Here is a 20591-nt window from a genome sequence, read left to right as displayed (position 1 = left end):
TCGACGTAACTTAGGTCGACTTACCCTGCAGTCTTCACTGTACTGTGTTGATGGGAAACGCTATCTGGTCGACTTAACTTGCTCTTCTTGGGGAGCTGGAGTACTGGAGTCAACCGGACAGTGCTCTGCCATCAATTTAGTGGGTCTTCACTAGATCAGTTGTATCGATTGCAGCAGCATCAATCTCCCTGGTAGTGAAGACAAGCCCATCCTGCTGCCCTAACAGAGGTTTTTGAAGATGCTGAAATGCCATTGATGCAAGGCAGATGTGATTTCTTCAGATATAGAACCTCCTGCTGTCAACTGACTACTCAGATAGATAAAGCTGGTCATCCCTTCACTGGTCTTGCCATCTACATGCAGTATTTACTGGTTGTTCATTTCCGCTCCTTAGGAGGCATGCTTAACTTTGGTTTTATCACCATTGATCTTAAGCCCCATAGGTTCTGCACTTCTTCATATCTCTTCTAGCATTAGCTATAGTTGGCCAATAGTCTCTCCGAGTAAGACAAAATTATCTGATTACTTGAGATCCTCTAAAGATGAATCTTTAAATTTCACATCTACTTTGGCCTTAGTCAGCTCTGTTGTCAGGTAATCTATTAGAATATTAAATAACATTAGTAAGAGAACACAGCCTCGGGGAACTCCTGATTGTACAAAAAACCAGTCTGTAATATAAGTATTTACTTTCACACTGCTAATTGTATCATGATACAATTTCTCCATGAGGCACGCTAACTGCTCAGGCAGCCCATACTGGCATAGCAATATCCACTGTGCTGATTGCAGCCACTTTTGCCAGGGGTCATTTTTTGGATTAAGTTGTAGTCTGTGTTTTGGTGGGATCTGCTCATTTAATTCACAGAAATGCTCATTCTAGTGCTTAAGTTAATAACCTGGCAGTATTCTCCATTTCTGTTCTTAAACTGGTGAAAACACCAATAATGGATGTACAGTTAGGAGTTTCAGCGTCTCAAATACACATTTATGGTCATGTCTTTCAGAGCCTTCCTCAATACACTGCTTCATATCATTCCACCATTGATTATGATAATTCTGACAGCTCTCTTAACTGCTTGTTCATGACATTTCTTTTCCTTGTCCATTTCCTCCTTTCTTCACTGACTTGATCTGACCTTCCAGTGCATCCATTTTGCACTGCACCTCCTTTTTTTTTCCTCTCCCATAATTTGATACTATGTTCTCTGTTGGTTTTTTCATTCTCCTTAATTCTAGTTGTGTTCCCACAGTTTCTGATAGAATCCCAAAATACAGTCCACCTTCCTCGTGGTCATCCAATATAAAATATTTATTGGAAATCACATATCTGTTAGTGATCGCTTCGTCATGCATCTCATCAACATTGAAGTGTTTCAGTGCAATAGATATCCTTCTCTGGAACTCTGTTTATCAGAATATCGTTGTTAGGATTCAATGCTAATCTTGCTCCAGAATACATTCTTAAATACACATACATTCTATATGGATTGGATATTGAGATTTATACTTCTGGCAATTTGTGTGCGGAAACCAGATAGCCATTAAAAATAGTCCATTTGTGGAAGCATATTCTAGTAGATGTGAATCATTATCTGAACTCTCTTTCTGTAAGCTGTGTGATTCCAGTACCAGTTCAAATCCATCTCTTTCCTGGCCAATTTAAGAACATAAGAATGGTCATAATGGGTTAGACTGATTTTCCATCTAACCTAGTATGTTATCTTCTGGCAGTGGCCAGTGCCAGTTGCTGTAGAGGGAATGAGCAGATCAGGGCAATTATCAAGTGATCCATGCCCTGTCATCCAGTCCCAGCTTCTGGTAATCAGAGTTTTAGGGACACCTAGAGCATGGTATTGCAATCATGACAATCTTGGTTAATAGCCATTAATGGACCTATCCTGTGTCAACTTATCTGTTGGTTTTTTTTTTGTACCCAGTTATAGTTTTTGGCCTTCACAACATCCCTTGGCATTGAGTTCTACAGTTTAACTGTTGTGTGAAGAAGTACTTCTTCTTTCTTGTTTTAAACCTGCTGCCTATTAATTTCATTAAATGACCCTTGTTTTTTGTGTTCTATTAAGGACTTCTCTCTTCACTTTCTCCACACCATTTTATGTGTGGTGTTATGATATTTTCTATTTTATCTATCCCTTTCCTAACGGTTCCTAACATTGTTAGCTTCCTTTGACTGCAGCTGCACATTTGAGCAGATGTTTTCAGAGAACTATCCATGATGACGCCAAGATCTTTCTTGAGTAATAACAAGTAATTTAGAGCCCATCATTTTGTATGTATAGTTGGGATTATATTTTCCAGTGTGCTTTACACATATCAGCATTACTTTGCATTTATCAATTTAGATTGTCATCGTGTTGCTCAATAATCCAGTTTTGTGAGATTCCTTTGTAACTCTTCGCAGTCAGTTTTGGAATTAACTATCTTGAGTAATTTAGTATTGCCTGCAAACTTTGCCACTTCACTGTTTATCTCCATTTATGAATTTTCCATTTTCCATTTATGAATAAGTTGAACGGCACAGGTCCCAGTACAGATCCTTGGGGGATATAGTTTCACGTTTATATCTCCTAAGTTGAAAATACGGAGTTGGCTTGTTGACCTAGATACAATATCTTCTAGCATGGCATAACAAGCATCTTTGTCAGCATCAGGTCTTGCATCACGTGATGTATATGCACTAACAACTACAGCACATCCTACCTTAAAATTGAAAATGGCAGAATCGGACATGGAGAATAAGCCTGCCCAGTCGGTGCAGATTGCACCTTCAGGGACAAAACCAGAGCAACACCAGTGTGCTCGTTAGGTATAACAGGCATGCAACCATCAGAAGGTCTTGATTTTGCATCCCTGTCCATCCCGACTGCTAATTCTATAAAGAGATCTAGATGTAAGTCTAGATCAAGGATATTAAATATCCATGCTGATTTCCATATAAATGTTCAGAAAGGTCCAGAATTTTAACACTTCTTCCATCTCACAAAGTTTGCTGTGTCAGTAGTTTGGAAACTGTTAGAAACTCAAGTGTTTTAAAATACTTTCCCCATGTGATTACAAAGCTCAGAAAAAAGAGACACCAACAAAATTTGGAGTCAAACATTCAGATGACAAGTTAGGTGATTTCCCTTGCAATGACCCAGAGGACAGATTAATCTATCCCAGTTCTCAGCCTTTGAATACTTTTTTGTTTGTAAATCAGCCACTAGTTCCTTATGGGTGATGTTTTACAGTATATTGAGCTTTAAACTAGCTTGTAACAGGAGTCTCTGTGTACTGACACAAAGCTGTGATTTATCCAGGAGATTGCTAGGAAATGATTTTCTAAAGGACATTAAAGCATCAGGTTAGAGTAGATTCCTTTAAAATAAAATACAATGTGTTGTGAGGATAACGAACCATGTGCCTCTAAATGTGTTCTGTTCCTTGCTACAGCTGACTAGGGCACGTGTGTCTTCAGGCAACAAAAACCTCGTTGGTGAGCTCAAAAGTTGGGACTGATCAAAGTGGTTCATTTTTAAATAACCTTTTAAATACAGACATCCCCCTCCTCCTTTCTTTTATGCATAGAAGCGACATGCAGCCAATCTCCCCTTAACATCCAAATCTATTCCACAACCAGTCAATAAGGTCAATGAAAACAACCCCAGTACTGCTTGCTTCTCTAGAGGTGGGGAATTTCATGGTTTGTGGGTTTTTTTTGGTGTTAATTTAGTGCTGGATTTTCAGTTATGGCTAAGTGAAATCCTTCAGTTATCCCCAGGACCAGTGCTATATAGACAGAATAGGCCCATCCATATCAACATGCCTTAAACCTGACTTGCGGGGGACCTTCTTCTATCGGTGAGAGGGTAACTAATTGTTGTGCTCATTCAGTTCTTGCCACTTAGCTGAGAGAGCCAACAAGAATGCAAAATTTGGTAGAGATGTATGATGCTATGCGTACATGTTCATTGGGAATGGGATTGAGACGAAAAGTCATTTCGTATAAGCCATTAAAAAGCTGTAAGATGATGATTTTTGTACAGCGCTCTTCAGACATAAAATTGATCTTGTTTTTTTATGGGTTGGATTCAAGCTAATGATCTAGACGTAACAGGCTTGATATCCAATTACCAATTCATTGTACCATCCAGTCCATTAAACATCTTTCTTGCTGCTCCACTGCCCAGTGTATGTATATACTTGCATATTAAGATTACTATCCACTGATGACCATGGCTTATTTCAGACCACCAAAATGTTTGTTCTTTAGTCACTGTGATCTTGGCTAGATTCTCAACCTCATCATGCATCCATCAAGCCCACTAGAAATCTGGGTGAAAAGTAGGGCTTTGTGAAAATTGTCCCTGAACTAAGCTTTCTTAGGTAAACATATATTAAAAGCAACATTCCCTTTTGAACTACATATATATATATATATATATATATATATATATATATACACATATACATATATGTACATATACATATATATATGTATACATATATGTACATATACATATATATACGTATACATATCGGAAACCTACTGACCGCTATTCCTACCTACATGCCTCTAGCTTTCATCCAGATCATACCACTCGATCCATTGTCTACAGCCAAGCGCTACGATATAACCGCATTTGCTCCAACCCCTCAGACAGAGACAAACACCTACAAGATCTCTATCATGCATTCCTACAACTACAATACCCACCTGCTGAAGTGAAGAAACAGATTGACAGAGCCAGAAGAGTACCCAGAAGTCACCTACTACAGGACAGGCCCAACAAAGAAAATAACAGAACGCCACTAGCCATCACCTTCAGCCCCCATCTAAAACCTCTCCAACGCATCATCAAGGATCTACAACCTATCCTGAAGGATGACCCATCACTCTCACAGATCTTGGGAGACAGGCCAGTCCTTGCTTACAGACAGCCCCCCAATCTGAAGCAAATACTCTCCAGCAACCACACACCACACAACAGAACCACTAACCCAGGAACCTATCCTTGCAACAAAGCCCGTTGCCAACTCTGTCCACATATCTATTCAGGGGATACCATCATAGGGCCTAATCACATCAGCCACACTATCAGAGGCTCGTTCACCTGCGCATCTACCAATGTGATATATGCCATCATGTGCCAGCAATGCCCCTCTGCCATGTACATTGGCCAAACTGGACAGTCTCTACGTAAAAGAATGAATGGACACTAATCAGACGTCAAGAATTATAACATTCAAAAACCAGTTGGAGAACACTTCAATCTCTCTGGTCACTCGATCACAGACCTAAGAGTGGCTATACTTCAACAAAAAAGCTTCAAAAACAGACTCCAACGAGAGACTGCTGAATTGGAATTAATTTGCAAACTGGATACAATTAACTTAGGCTTGAATAGAGACTGGGAATGGATGAGTCATTACACAAAGCAAAACTATTTCCCCATGGTATTTCTCCCTCCCACCCCACCCCCCACTGTTCCTCTGATATTCTTGTTAACTGCTGGAATTAGCCTACCTGCTTGTCACCATGAAAGGTTTTCCTCCTTCCCCCCCCTGCTGTTGGTGATGACTTATCTTAAGTGATCACTCTCCTTACAGTGTGTATGATAAACCCATTGTTTCATGTTCTCTGTGTGTGTGTATATAAATCTCTCCTCTGTTTTTTCCACCAAATGCATCCGATGAAGTGAGCTGTAGCTCACGAAAGCTGATGCTCTAATAAATTTGTTAGTCTCTAAGGTGCCACAAGTACTCCTTTTCTTTTGAACTACAGTTTCACAGGTTTTCCACCAGATGGCACCTAAACATAGTCAATCACAACAGCTGGGGTTGAAAGAACATTTTCAAAGAGACTGTTTACTTCTGAAAATAAGATGATGAAAAAATTACTGCACGCAGTGATATAACCTATTTCATGTAATCATGTGGTCCTTCTATTTTATTACTTTAACTCTTGAGCAGCACGTCTCACCAGAAGCACTATTAAATCTCTTCAACTCAAGAAGCTTGAAATTCCATTTCTTTTCAAAATATCAGAGCAAGCAATTACTGTTGGTTTATTTTTCTTACATTGTGAAAAATGTTAGTACAGATGGGTCACTGACTTCATGCTGTTATGATACCCTCTTTGCTCTTTCTATTTTTCCAGAAAAGCAGTTGGCCACTATTGGAAGACAGTCTACTGGGCTATATGGACCATTGGTCCGACCCAGTATGGCCATTCTTATGTTCAGTGTGCTGCTTTTTGGGGTCTCTCTTGTTTTATATGTAAAGTATGAATTTACATTATTTTGAATAATATGGGGAGCTAGAGACTATTTAGTGAGCCTATTAAAACTGATTGTGTATAAAGGCTCTTTATCTTCCCATTATATTTATTTATCATTGGGATTCTTTTTGTAGAGATTTTGATTGTGTTTTGTGATGACTTTTAAGGATTTATAGGGATTTAAGTTTGTAAAACACTGCCACTGGTAGATGAAAAATCCTGGATCAGATTTACTGCCTAAAATCTGATGTCTCTTCCCAGTGGAACAAAGACTGTGGCCCCCTGCTGGTGGAATTGTGGTCATGCAACCACCCTACTATGTCAGGGGACTTTTGAGCCAATTGGGGTGGATTATAAAGTTGAAACAACAATGCCACCGGACTTTTTGTTGTTTTTGTGGATACAGACTAATAAGGCTATCCCCGATTATAAAGTTGGGCACTTTGGTCTGGGGCATTCAGTAGATGTGCTGAGTTAGTACATAGCCTGGGACAACTCCACTTGTGAAGTGTTCCTATACTATGGAGCCTTGACCCAGGGTGGTATTTTGGCTTTTTGTGAAAGGCAAGCCTGATACTCCTCCCTTCTAAGAAATGTTTCTGTCTTTTACCCCTCTAACAGGAACAACCTCTGGGACAGGATCCCCCATGCTAATTACAAGTCCCTTACAGTGAACCCAGGGAAAGTTTAGGTACATTCTGTGACCTATTGCAACCCATTGAGGCAGTGGGAGAAACTTTCCATGAGAGATTCTAATATCATGTCCAACCCCCTACTGCTCTGGGGAGTAAAGGATTGAATGACTCTTTAATTTTAATGTCCTAATGATAGAGTGTGCTACTATTAAACCGCCCGGCTGGCTGTGGACAACTTATTGACTTCAGATTTGTTCTTTTCACAAAAAGAAGTCAGACATAGTTTTTGACCTGGTCTATTTCCTTTATAAAGAAAAGCATTTAAATGTTGTAGCTGTTATAAATGTGAATTATGAGAGTTGGACTGATCAAATAATACACTAGTGGTTAGACTGTCTAGTCCTAAATTTACAAGCTGGAATGTTGCGTGCTGTTGGATGAGTCGAAATGATTCTTTTGTTTTAGAGATTTGTGGGAGTTTTTTGTGTTGTGGAGAGGAAAACCCCCTCCAATAAACAACAACAAAAAATAATAAAAAAAGTGTCTCCCTTGCCCCTGGAAAAAAACAAAACTACTAAGGGTTTTGGATTAAAGGAGCAAACCTCTACTGAAATCTTTGATTTGCTGTCTGAGCATAGTTTGAGTGAAACTGTAAGTCAGCTCAAGTCCTCCTAGCTAGTGTTACAGTGAAACATGCCAAAATTAATGAGTGGGAATTAGTTCAGTTTCTCAATGTTTGAGGCTAAGATCACTCTTTATAACTAAAATGTACTCAGGAGGTCAGATTCATCCTCTGTAACTGCATAGAATTTGATGGGTTTATATCAAAAATGATGAAAATGGTTAATTGTATTTACTGAATATTATCTTAGTTCAGCCTAAATTTCTTCGTGTTGACTGTGTGTAGATGTCTGAAGTTGTAAAGGGTTGGGCCAAAGCTACTCTCCAAAATAAAATAGTAGATTAAAAAAAGTTTTTCTAGCCAGGTTCTTTACTTATTATTATATATTCAGGATCAGATTAATATTAATGTATGATGTAGTATATCAATGTTTTTATTGTAACTTTGCCTATATAAAAAGTTAAACAAAAAACTCCCACATTTTTTCGTATTGCTGAGAGCCAAGTAGTGACTATTTTCTTCTTTGTTCAGAAGAACTCTCACCTCCCGCAATTTTTTTTTCAAGCCACCAGTTTTATTTTAATATAGCCTCCATCTGAAGCTGCAGATAAATGTAATTTCATTGTACTTGTCAAGCCATGGGATTGCAGTTTGGTGTTCCATCCTGCACAGATAGTACTTCAGCATGGGTGAGGTGAACATAGCTGAAATTCATTTTGAGACAACTTGGCATTGGTCCCCTCCAGACATGGATCATTAGGGATTGTACTGCTCAGCCCGTGGACCACTCTGTTGCTGACCTGGTGGGGATGATAGGATTTGTTTATGGTTATTAACAAAATACCTCCTAAATTTTGTCTGTCTTCAGAGAGACTGTTTAAATTCCTGTGCTGTGGTGGTTGTGGAGACAAATGAGGTTTTTTATTTAGCTTCTGCAGAGTGGAAATATTGCAGGTTGAAGTACTTGGTAGATTTGGGCTGCCATACTGTCATCCATCTGAAGCAAAATAGAGTATTGTTCCCTTAAGGCTTTTCTAACTTTACTTTAAATGTTGGACTGGATTGAGGCTCTGATGGTACAGATTCATGTCTGGAGGGGACCAATGCCAAGTTGTCTAAAATTGAATTTTAGTCATTCACTTGCTGAGGCACTACATGTGCTGAATGGAACACCAAACTGCAACTTCATGGCGTGTGTGTCTGTGTGTGCCTTTTTTAGCAAGGAGCAGTGGTATTGAAGATTTACACTTCCTTAAGGGATGGCAAAATACCATTTTACCTCAAAAATGTTCATTTGGACTTCACTTACTATATCATCACTTTGAGGCTGATCTTGTTAACCCTCTCCCTGCCTAACCTACCTTTTTTGGGTACAGTTGTTGAGAAGGTGGTAGCACAATTCAAAATTTCTGGAGTCCTCTGATTTTTTTTTTTAATCTGTCAGTTAAGTGTCTGATGTAGCTGTCTAATTGCCTGAGGGTTATGGGCAATTTGTCTTTGCGATAGAAGTTGGATGTCTGTCTGTCTCTCTCTTTTTTTCCTTAAAGATCTATCAGAATCTTAGTTATCGTTAACAATTAAGATATTGCCTGACATTAGCAGGGGCCAGTGGGATTGGTGTTGTGTGGCATGGTTATTTGCTACCTAATAGATATGTTGCTGACTTGACAGACTGTAGTGGAGAGAGGTCACCGATTTAAGTCCTCATTTTTCTGGTTTTACTGTGTATGTTCTAACTTGCTTGAAGCTCACTAACGTAAAATTCTGGTCATTTTTCCCTCCTAAGAAATTAATACATTAACTTCTAAGAAATGAATATTTTATGCAAATATTCCCTCAGCTTATTTACACTAGAAAAACTAACTTTGTGGGCAAAGCTCTCTATTTAGTTTTCAAATATATTTAATTCACTTTGAAATATTCTGAAACAATTTAGTTAATAGAAATAGACTGCTGTACTGTACCCTGTCTGATTCTTTCAGGAACATAACAAATAATCACAATATTTTAACAGAGAATGTCTATCATTTATTTAGGAAAGACTCTGCTTGTTAACTTTGCCTTTAAACTCAACTACTTTGACATGATTTGAAGTAGTGCCGAGCACTTTATTGGTTCCTTGTGACTTCAGTTGAAGTGGTGAGTGCTCAGCACTTCTGAAAGATAGGTCTCTGATCTATTTTGCTTTATTTTGAGTTTTCCTTAAGTGCTGTGAACACCTGGGGAAAGATATGACCCCATAGACATTTGTACCATGTTTCAGGAACAAAATATATATTGGTACAGCAATAACTAGGCAATTCACAGCAGTATAGCATGACTTCTGCTATTTGGATAGTCTCCCACTTCCAATATTTGGAACAGACTGAAAAATACAGCTGTTTCTGTTTTGTACCCAAGGCTCTCACATTTGTATAATGGCTTTGGAAAGCAGGTTGTCTTGATAGTGCAGTGTTCCTTCTATGTACTTACATTTATTAAAAATCAATATTTTTGTTAAGGAGGAGCTGAGAGAACTCCGGGAGCAACCAACCGATCCTCAAGCCCAGCAAGAAATAATTAACAGCATTGAAGAAGTGTATTTTTCCAATGATTCCTTTGATATTGTGAAGTATGAGTTGGAGGTAAGAAGTCTTCCTCTTTCCCTCCCCTCCCCAAGTCAATATTCTAAAAGATATTAATCGATGACATTTATTTTAGTCAGTGTTCACCCTTTCAACTTGACTTCAATATTTGTGTTACTTATCTTTTACCTTAACCCAGAATTAAGATTTCTCTGTCATGCTGTGGTTGTATAGGGCCTGATCCAAAGCCCATTGATATCAATGGGAATCTTCCCATTGAATTCAGTGACTATCTGATCCAGCCCATTGGGCTTCCAAACAGTTTAGAAATCAAATTGTTTATGAAATGGCCCAAATAATCAAAACTGGGAAATTGATTAGATTTGGCAGCAAAACTGTATTTTTGGCTTTATTTTGTTAGTAATCAAAATTAGAATATGTTACGTGTTGATTCTGCTGTGTGTGTGCACGCGCACACGCACACATAATCTGTTGAATAGAAGAAAAAGCTCTGAGATTTTGATTATCCATTACTGGATACTCACCAGAATGTAATTATGACTTTTTAATGTTTATTATTACCTTACTTTAAATGCAGATTAGATTGTTTCCTAAATGCATTTAATTATATGTACACTTCATCTACATTCATTTTTCATTGGTTTTAATTTTGTCTTCTACATACAGAAGCTTCCTCCAGTTCTTAGTCTTCAAGAAATAGAAGAATACAGAGACAAATTAAAGCAACAACAAGCTGCTGTAAGTAAAACTGTTTCCTCCTTTGCTGAGTGTGTAGAACTTGATCCTACTGGCATGTTCTGAGCTCCAATAGTTCTTCCTATATTTATTAAGGATATCTTGACATGGCTGAAAATAATCTTGGAACCTTAAAGGTATTAACCCAATTAAGTCAGCACTAAGTTTTATGTTTTTTTTTTTTTTATAGTGGAAAATCAAGATCAGTAAAATATGATGGTCAACTTGGCCTCAGGTCTTACCAGTATACCACTTTTTTCTTCAGCAGTATCGACTTTCCTCATTGGCTATGTTCAGGTCTACCAGTACTTTGAAAGACAAGGAAATGTATGTTGCTCTCAACACTGTAACTGTTTTATCTTTTTGTTCTTTTGAGGAACTTTTGGTAATGTAAAAACAGCTTAAACAAAATACAAATCTATTATGTTGCTGCATAGCTATCTTGTTGGCTGTTTATATTTGCAGTTGGTGGTTTTCTATATTTTTACCTTGCCAAATTTTATTCTTTCCCAGTGTGTATGTATTCTAGTGAATGCTGGTGCACAATTGTCATGGAATGAAAGAAATAAAATATGAGAATTGGTAGTAGTTTCCTTTCATGATTATGGGGCAAAAATCAGTGCAGCTGTTGGATAACCTCACAAGGGTACTTGTTACATTTTCTTGCAATACATTATACAGCTTCTAGAATATATTTCCTACCAAAATATTAATTATTGGTTCATTGGTCTTTTAAATATGTGTAATTAGATCAGGCATTAACTTCCTGTAACTTTTGGAGTTTATTGGAGTATAGCCATTAGTGAAACTACTATAGGAAGCTTAATCATGTTTTTAAAATGAGTGAAATATTAGGAAGAAAAACACTGATTCTGTAACTAGACTCTTCACAGTACAAAAAGCCTCAGTCCTTCAACCTTGTGTGTCTTCAAGATTTCTTCTCTTAGAGCTTAGCTTTGAAGTTCTACAGGTATCAACCTGTTAAACATCTGCCATCACTTTTCAGTCTTTTCATCCTCAAGAGATAGAAGAATGAGATTCCAAAGGGAACGGGGCTCTTTTTTTCTTCACCAAGAAGAAAAGTTTTGCAGTGGACATCTGATGACAGCATGAAAATCTACTGGAGAACATTCAGGACAGAGAGATGACTTGATAGAGGGGGAACCAGTTGTCTCTATCTGCCAAATGCTGACTGTCCACACCATATAAGTTAAAAGGATTTCTCAACCACAGTGCATAATAAAGGAACCCTATGCTGCCACCACCAAGCGTGTTAAACAAAGAACAGGGAAAGAGCCCACTTGGAGACGTCTTCCTTCCAAAATATCCCCCCAAGCTCTACACCCCCTTTCCTGGGGAAGGCTTGATTAAAAATCCTCACCAATTTGCATAGGTGAACACAGACCCAAACCCTTGGATCTTAAGAACAATGAAAAAGCAATCAAGAATTTTAATTAAAGAAAAAGTAAAAGGATCACTTCTGTAAAATCAGGATGGTTGGTAATCAGATTCAAAACACCGAGAATCCCTCTAGGCAAAACCTTAAGTTACAAAAAGACACAAAAACAGGAATATACATTCCATTCAGCACAGCGTATTTTACCAGCCCTTAAACAAAAGGAAATCTAATGCATTTCTAGCTAGATTACTTACTAACTTCAGGAGTTCTGAAGAGCATTCCTGATCTGTTCCTGGCAAAAGCATCACACAGACAGACAGAGCCTTTGTTTCCCCCCCTCCAGCTTTGAAAGTATCTTGTCTCCTCATTGGTCATTTTGGTCAGATGCCAGTGAGGTTATCTTAGGTTCTTAACGCTTTACAGGTGAAAGGGTTTTGCCTCTGGCCAGGAGGGATTTTATAATTCTGTATACAGAGAGGTGCTTACCCTTCCCTTTATATTTATGACTACTTTTAAACTGCTCATACAGGACTAGGTCATTTCAGTATATTGACTGACAATACAGCTCGTCCAATAAATACATCCTTTAAAAAGGTGGATGTACATCACCATTTCCATAAATGTAGATCCTAATTTCAGTGTGTATATCTCTAGTTGACATATATAATTACAGTAGTAGTTTAAAGGTATATTAGTCATTTGCAGTGGTGCTTTTTCCTTTTAGAATTTGAATCTTTAACATATGCTCTATTGACTTTCTTGTTAATTACAAAATGATCTCTTGATTATGATAAAACATTGCTTGATATTCCATTTTTTCATTGGGTTTCACCACATGCTTTTGTACAATTGATCTTGGTCATGTTTTCTTAAATTACTTGATGTGGTGGTTCTGTGAGGAACAGGGCTCAGTGATTTATCTTAAATATCTTTTCAGATTCAGCATGTACTTGCAATTGTTCTGTTATGTAATATGGATTCCAGCACACTCAGGGCTCTTTACTGTTTGTATCGTATCATTTTAGGACATGTATCTTTAATCTGTACAGCAGGAAGTTGGGTCTTATCTGCACATCAGTTTGCTTTTCATTTTAATTAGTAAAGTGCCATATGTAGCCATATTTTCAGTTGGCATCAGAAAAGTGTAGTCCTTTATTCAGCTCTGTTTTTGAAAAACGGAACTAATTCTTGTTTTTCAGACCGTGTTGCAATTTCTTTATATTGACTATTGTCGCCGGTCCCATTGTTCAGAATTGTATTTCTGGCTTCTAAAGTGAAAAGATATTAACGAGAGTTGTGCTAGCTTAGTTGTACTTTTAATAGTGTATTATACAAGATGCCTTTGCATAAAATGCTAATTACCTAATGAAATTACTAAATCAATTGATATCAGAAGAAGTTGTGATGACTGTGTGTGAGAATATTTAACCTCCTAAAATAGGAGGTATTGTACTACGGGTATTCACAGCCTTTGAAATTATATGGTCATTCGGTGGAGTGACTGGGCCTTGCTTTCCCTTCTGACAACTGAATGTTGTCAGTAGTGCTGACTTGTAGAATGGTTGCATAAATGATGATGATGGACAATCCTGGGATATATGGCTATTGTTTATGGGATGTTTATGTAAAAGAGAACAGAAGGTGATAACTTAAATGTATTTCATATGACAGAACAATTGCAAGTAAGTGCTGAATCTGCAGAGATATTTAACTTGAATAGTAAATAAACAAATATATTAAAAAACCAAAAAGCTTGAGAGGTGGGGGTAGACTCTCTAGCACAGACTGAGCCAGGTGCTTGTCACAGTTGCTCTAGCTATGGGTATTAAAAGTCTTCTGTTTTTAGCAGTACAGACAAATTCTGAGGAAGAAATACACTCCTTTCACCCCCAGACCCTACTAATGCGGTGGTGGTTACATCGGTGAATGAAACTCTTGGTAACTGAACCAATAGAATAGCACCAGTATATCTTTCCTGATTAAAGGAATGGATCGGTTCAGAACAAGGGTCTGCAAGCATATGTGCACCCACTGCCAGCCAGCTCCCCCTCTCCCCCCCAGCACCTCCCACCCACCGGCAGCCCTGCCGATCAACTCCTCCCACTCCTTCCCAGTGCCTCCTGCCTGCCACGATCAGCTGTTCCGTGGCATGCAGGAGGCACTGGGGGAGGAGCGGGGACAGGGTGCACTCAGGGGAGTGGGTGGAAATCGGCAGGAAGAGGTCGGATGGGGCCCAAGCACCCCCGAGGAAAGGAGGAAGCCGGCACCTGTGTCTGCAAGGATAGGTGGGAGGGAGAGGCTGGATAGGCAAGAAAAAGTGACTTGCACAGAGGAACTAGGGACTTTTTTTTTTTTTAAGGTGGGTGGGGAAGTACATCACCAGAATGAACCTGAAGAGAAGAGACAATTGCCAACACTCAAGACCCAGAGATCGTACAGAATCATATCCAGATTGATCTGGGGAGATTCCGTCAGACACCTTTTACAAGGGGGTCATAGCAATTGTAGACAATATATTGCCTCTATTAGCTGCCCAGTTTCTGCATTTTGAATGAAAGTACAAGGCAGTGATAGTTACTATGATGGTACTGTGAGTCCCCCTTGTTACTTCCTGCTTCCAGTGCGAGGGAGTCTTTTTTTGTGGTGGCAGGGAGTCTGCTCTCTAACAGCACTACCCTTTCAGCCACTCAATTGCTCTCCTCTTGGCTATGCCAGCCCTTCCTTCATCAGGCAGATTAACAATAGGTGCACCTCAATTCCCAAGTCCCTTTGAATCATTCCCCTGTGATATCCAGCCCCTGACATTGGCTATTCACAAAAATTCCAGATCCTCTGCACCTGGAGGTGAAGTGTTCCAAGTTTTGTCATAAACCACCACTCTTGTAAACCATGTAGCACTTGCGAGCCCTTAAAATAAAACAAAAGTAGGTTATTTAAGGACTTAAGATTTAACTAGAAGTGAAAGTGATAGAAATGGTGGGTTACAACACAAAACAAAATAATGAAACCTGAACCTGGGTTTACACGTATCAATAGTCATGTTTTCTGTGACTAATAATAAATAATAAAATAGGCTTTCCCTTCAAAATTTGGTCTGTTGCAGAGCTGGCTGGTTTCACAATAATTAAGGTCCATGAAAGCCCCACCTCCTCCTTCAGGGATTTACTCCATGAATGGATAGTGGCTTCACTCTACACTCTTGTACTTGAAACAGTTGTTTGTTTCTATTCATAGCCAGGGTGATCTTCTGACTGCTATTATGTTCCTTGTCACCTCCAACTGCTTTTGGTCATTGGGAATTGCCTGTGATGGTTTTCCATTGACTGTTCTGGGATGTGGCAAGAGTAGACAAAAGCACCTTGAATTACCTTGCCAGTTGACTAGGGAGGGGTGATAACTCTATCTTGCTTGAATGGGTCATCACCAAGATATCTTACATCATGATGTCTAATTTCTACTGCAAGTCCATAAACCATACTTTCAACATAAATATGTTATTCCTTAAGTATTACCTGTGTACATCTTGCAATGATTATGAATCGTGACAATTTCTGAGCTTTCTGTAGTTACCTTACAAGTTACTCTTTATGGATAAATATCCTGTAGGACATTTGTTTGGTGCAGTTAGTTTGTCAGGTCTGAGATGAGACTTTGTTGCCAAGAACAGGGTACCCTTTGCCGAGGGCTCTCCATTTCACAGATACAAACTGGGAGAGATAAAGAACAAACTGGTAATTCCCCAATCCTGTAAAAAAGAGAACTGCATTATCAGGCACATGACATGCATTCTGCAGGGCAAACAAGGAAGCATATATCTGTATTATGGCTGTTGGACTGATTTTTGTGTGTGTGTGTGGGGGGGAAATACATAAAGATGCGTGACACTCCTGCACTGCTTGCCCAGGTTGCCAGTTGATGGTACTAAAGACATCTTGCCAAACTCTTATTGTCGTTCTTATACTAGTTGTGCTTCAGAAGAATAGGGATTGAGCTGGTATGGTCACTGGAGGATTGCCACAGGAAATGCTGATTGACCTGGGTTTCAGCTTCACATCCTGGTTAACAATGCAGGTGTGCAACCTGTTACACATAAATAACCTCTTCATCTTCATTTCTCCTCAGCAAACAAGATGGATGAGCTGGTTGACTGCTTCAGCCAGACTCTCCTCGGATTCCCACTTCTGGGAGGGTTAGAGAGAAGTGCATAAGAACAACATAAATCATTCCCTCATTTCAGGTGCTGAGCCAGTGTCTCCTTAAACATCCCTAACCCTTGCTGGAAGAAAATTGTTTTGAACCTGGAAATGTTACATGATTTTCATAAATTACTGATGGCTTATTTGGTATTTTTTTCATTGTTCACCCTTTTTTATGTGTATGTACACTGAAAAGGTTTGTTTTTTAAATTCAATATAGGGTGTAATTCTCAGACTAGAATAGCCCTTCATTTACGATTTAATTCAGAGCAGTGCAAAACATAATTTAAAATGCTTGTTTTGCACACCAACGGAAAACTTGAGTTGATTTTGCCATGCACAGGATGATTATAAACTAGCATAAATTATAAATAATATGGTAGCTGTATGAAAGGAAAGTTTCTTTTGTAGTTTGTTTAATCTCCAGTGTAGGTGGTTAATTTGTAATTGCACACTAACAACATGGAAAACAGAATATATCAGGCTCCAGTGCTCCATATCTTTTCTATTTTTACTCAAGTGTGCTCTTTAGCTGGTAAAGAGCTAAAAGGTTAATTTGAAAACATCTACTAATTCCCAAATGGGAGCTGTAAACATACGCCAGTTTTTACTTGCAGGAGAAGTGTGGTCATTATCTTAGAATGTTTACTTCTTTCTTGGCATATGTATGTAGTCAATGAATGATTAAGAATGTTAAGAATTAACGGAAATCTTCAGAGTTCTTAATGCAGATCTTTCAGCATAGAGATTGGATACTTCCCAGATACCTCACATGTAATATTTTCCCCTTCAAGGTATCTAAAAAGGTTGCAGACTTGATTCTTGAAAAGCAGCCTGCATATGTTAAGGTAAATAATGAACTGATGTATTTATATTGTAAATGCCTTCTGTGAATTATTAAATCACACCAGCTAATGTTACTGTAATTCAACTTGATCTGTTTTTCAGGCACAATTGTTGATCATACATGTTGTCAGAGGGAGAGTGTAGTTTTTAAATTCTTATATTCTGTGGCTGTTTTACTTAAGTCATGTTGATACCCATCATCAGTGCGCTTAGATGCTTAAATCAATATAGTAATCCATTCCAAATCAACCCTATTTTTTTAAAAAATGGCAAAATCAGTTAAAAGCCCTGTCAAAGAATACTGCTACTACTAATTACCAGAGGAAGGAAGGAAGGAAGGAAGGAATGAATGTAATGAAAGGGCATTCCATCAGCTTAAACAAGCCTCTGAAGATGAAGCAAACTACTTGGTCAGTGGTTTTAAAAGCTTCCTGTAGATCCAACAAATCTAGCATTGACTTTCCAATTGACAATCCAAAAGTAATTGTGTGGTGTGTCCATTGCCAGTAGGAACTAAATTGTTACACTAAAGTCTAAAACAAGACTGATAGGAATCAAGGACACAAGATTGAGATGTCATAGGAGCTGCTCCAACATCATCATCTTAATAAGATGCTCCAGAAATGGGAGGCTATAGATGAGGAAGCAGCCAGAGGGGGCTTGAGCAGGAGCCTCACTGCTGTTTATGTTGAAGTGATGGCTTGCACCTTCTTCCATGAATAAGGCATTAACCATCCTCATCAGTAACAAATTCCAAACTTCCCACTGGTCTTTACCAACTCATGAGAAGTGTGTCCAACAGATAAGTAGGTTGGACGTGGCACTTCCAAGAGACTTCAATGAGCAAAGCGGGGTTAAACCCTAGAGAAAGATGATAGCTTTAATGCCCTCTTATTCTGATAGTGCTCTCATGAGATTGGTCAGGTAAGCCAGGAACTGGTTCATCTTTTCCGCAAATCAAAGTGAGGATTCCCCAAAGAAACAAATTAGACCATTAGAGTCAAGAAAACTTGGATTCACCATTTTGCCAATCTAATGTAGATTCTAAGGAGGCCCCCCTCCCCCATCACAGTAGTATTGAAATATCCACATTGTGAAGAGTTGCACTGGATGAGGTTTTGCTGAAGCTGAGGGAGAGGACAACCAACCTTCTGCTCCCCAGTGTAAGAATAACCCATTCTCTGTGGCAGCAGTCTTTGAGTTAGTGTATTGCCTTTTCTGCTGACGCTTCAGCTTTCTTCCTTGTTGCTTCATCATATGCAAAGCTTCTGTAAACTGTGGTGACTCATGGGTAAGGCATAAAAAGAGTGGGTGTTTAGATTCTAGCCTGTCAATATTTCTTGATAAGACATTGTTATAGTATTCCACTGAAGCACTGGCAGAATGTTCAAAGGCTGAGGGCCATAGTCAGTTGGAAGTGTCAGATGAGGTAGGTCCATCAGTATCCTAGAGTGAAACATTAAAAGTTTCTCCATCCTCACAGGGGTATGTCCTTAGCCTGACTTTTCTCTGGAAGAGTAGGCGATCTGACAGTGACAAGTATTGTCTTTTCATCCCAAAGTTTAAATCCAGAGAGTGAAACTATAATTACATGTGTGAAGGAAAACTACTACTAATTTATCCCCATCTGACACCTTATACGAAACAGAAGCATTTTCATTTAATAAAAAATGATTTTTTTAAAAAGAGGCTGTTTATGGACAATTGATGCAGACTCTGGCAAGGAGTTTCTGTTTTGTATCTTGTTTTTTTTCTGTACACAACAGTTTCACTATTACAAACCCTTCCTCACCCATAATTCCATAATGTTCTTCTGATATCTTGTTAATTTTAAAATGGCTGCATTACCAAATGGGGTATTGTGTGCACATGCATCATTACAAGTAGGCATTAATTTCATATTACAGCAGCCTTTTAGTGTGGCTTGAAACAGTACTATGTATGGATTTATACAAGAGTGCACAGTGCTTCAGTGGTTCCAAAGGGATGGTTAAAAATCCATCAGGCCAATAAGAGGCACTTTAAAAACTCCTTAGTTGTGTGTTAGTCAATAATCCTGTTTTAAAAAGTCTGAGCATGTTAACTGCATAGCTAGGGCTCCTCGGGCTATTTTTGTCTCTGGATTCAATATCATGACTTTTAAAACTTTAAAATAAGTCTCCTATCCTGCAAATGTCCAAGAGAATCCTATCTGAGGGGCTAAGTGCTTGCATTCCCACTGACTCACTGGGATGTATTTAATAATTGTGTTCCGTACTTCATGATAATAGCTCATATTTAGCAGAAAATCCTATCCTTGCTTCCTCACCCTGCACAGGTTCCCCTGGAAGTGAGTGCATTTCCACTGCATGGTTGGGAGGAGGTCACAGAGGTGGTATGCATCCCCTGTATAAAGTAGGGTCCTGTTCTGTGAGAACTTCCTGTGGGGACTAATGTGGAATAGACTGGGCCAGTGGATTTTTCATTCTGCAGATTCTCTGGTGTGCTCTCCCCTGGAAGAGGGGTACTTTTTACCCCCCCCCCCCCCCCAAAAAAAAAAAGACTGTTGCAGCTTCTGCGTTGAAGTGGCACTGCAGAGCCACTCCATATCTGGTTGAGGAAAAGGAATACATCTGCCCCGCTTCTCAGTCTGGGTATTGGATTGAGGGTTTTGTCCCCAGGAACCGAATAGCTGCACTCCATCCCAGTCCCTAATCTGTGCAATCTGAGTGTGTCCAAAGGATAAATTTTACTGAATTCAGACAGCCAGAAATATTTCAATTGAATGCCATCTATTATTAGATTAGATTTATTATTAAATGCATTTCTGCATGAAAAAGGAAGTCATGACCCCCTGCAAAAGCCTTAGCTATTCAAAGCTTTTTTTTAAAGGGGAGATTGTTAGGTACAATGGGAAGCAATCTTTGAATAGAATTTAAGCCATTGCTCAAACCAGAATCTAGTTTCTGATTTTTCTAAACCAAAGACCTTAGTAAGGAAAGAGAAAACTGTTTTTGTGAATGCAATAATATCTCATTTCCATAGTATACCTTTGATTATTTTGAGCAGAAGATGGTGTTAGAATGACCTAGATTTTTAAACTGGATTTAACTAGTAAATTAGATCAGGTCAGATTTTAAAATTAAATCAGATTTTGTATTGTAGAATTTTAAAATAGAGGCCATGCCCTTCTCTTGTTTGGAAAGTACCTGACACATTTTGAAATACAGAGCTGTCGTGGTGTATGCACATCCTGTCTCTCTTTGGGGTAGATCATGGGTTTGGTGTCACCACGGTTACAGTTTACCAGACTG

General features: G+C 38.7%; 1 protein-coding gene across 10 annotated transcripts in view; it reads left to right on the top strand.

Moving 5' to 3' along the window:
* The window catches only part of VPS50 (VPS50 subunit of EARP/GARPII complex), a 185539-nt gene that overhangs the window by 17927 nt on the left and 147021 nt on the right, over positions 1 to 20591 (top strand). For 8 of the 10 annotated variants that reach the window (XM_038389581.2, XM_038389579.2, XM_038389583.2 and 5 more), the window contains 3 exons: positions 10039 to 10161; positions 10789 to 10860; positions 17247 to 17300. In XM_038389581.2, coding sequence (XP_038245509.1) covers positions 10039 to 10161; positions 10789 to 10860; positions 17247 to 17300 — 249 coding nt within the window. Of the gene's footprint in view, positions 1 to 9573; positions 9677 to 10038; positions 10162 to 10788; positions 10861 to 11047; positions 11185 to 17246; positions 17301 to 20591 lie in introns of all 10 variants that reach the window. The other 2 variants (XM_043509300.1, XM_043509301.1) reach the window with 2 other exon arrangements.

Source organism: Dermochelys coriacea, chromosome 2 (assembly GCF_009764565.3).
Source record: "Dermochelys coriacea isolate rDerCor1 chromosome 2, rDerCor1.pri.v4, whole genome shotgun sequence".
In the NCBI taxonomy this organism is placed as follows: Eukaryota; Metazoa; Chordata; order Testudines; family Dermochelyidae; genus Dermochelys; species Dermochelys coriacea.
The sequence above is the reverse complement of the archived record's forward strand: the minus strand, read 5'-3'. Positions and strand labels throughout refer to the sequence as shown.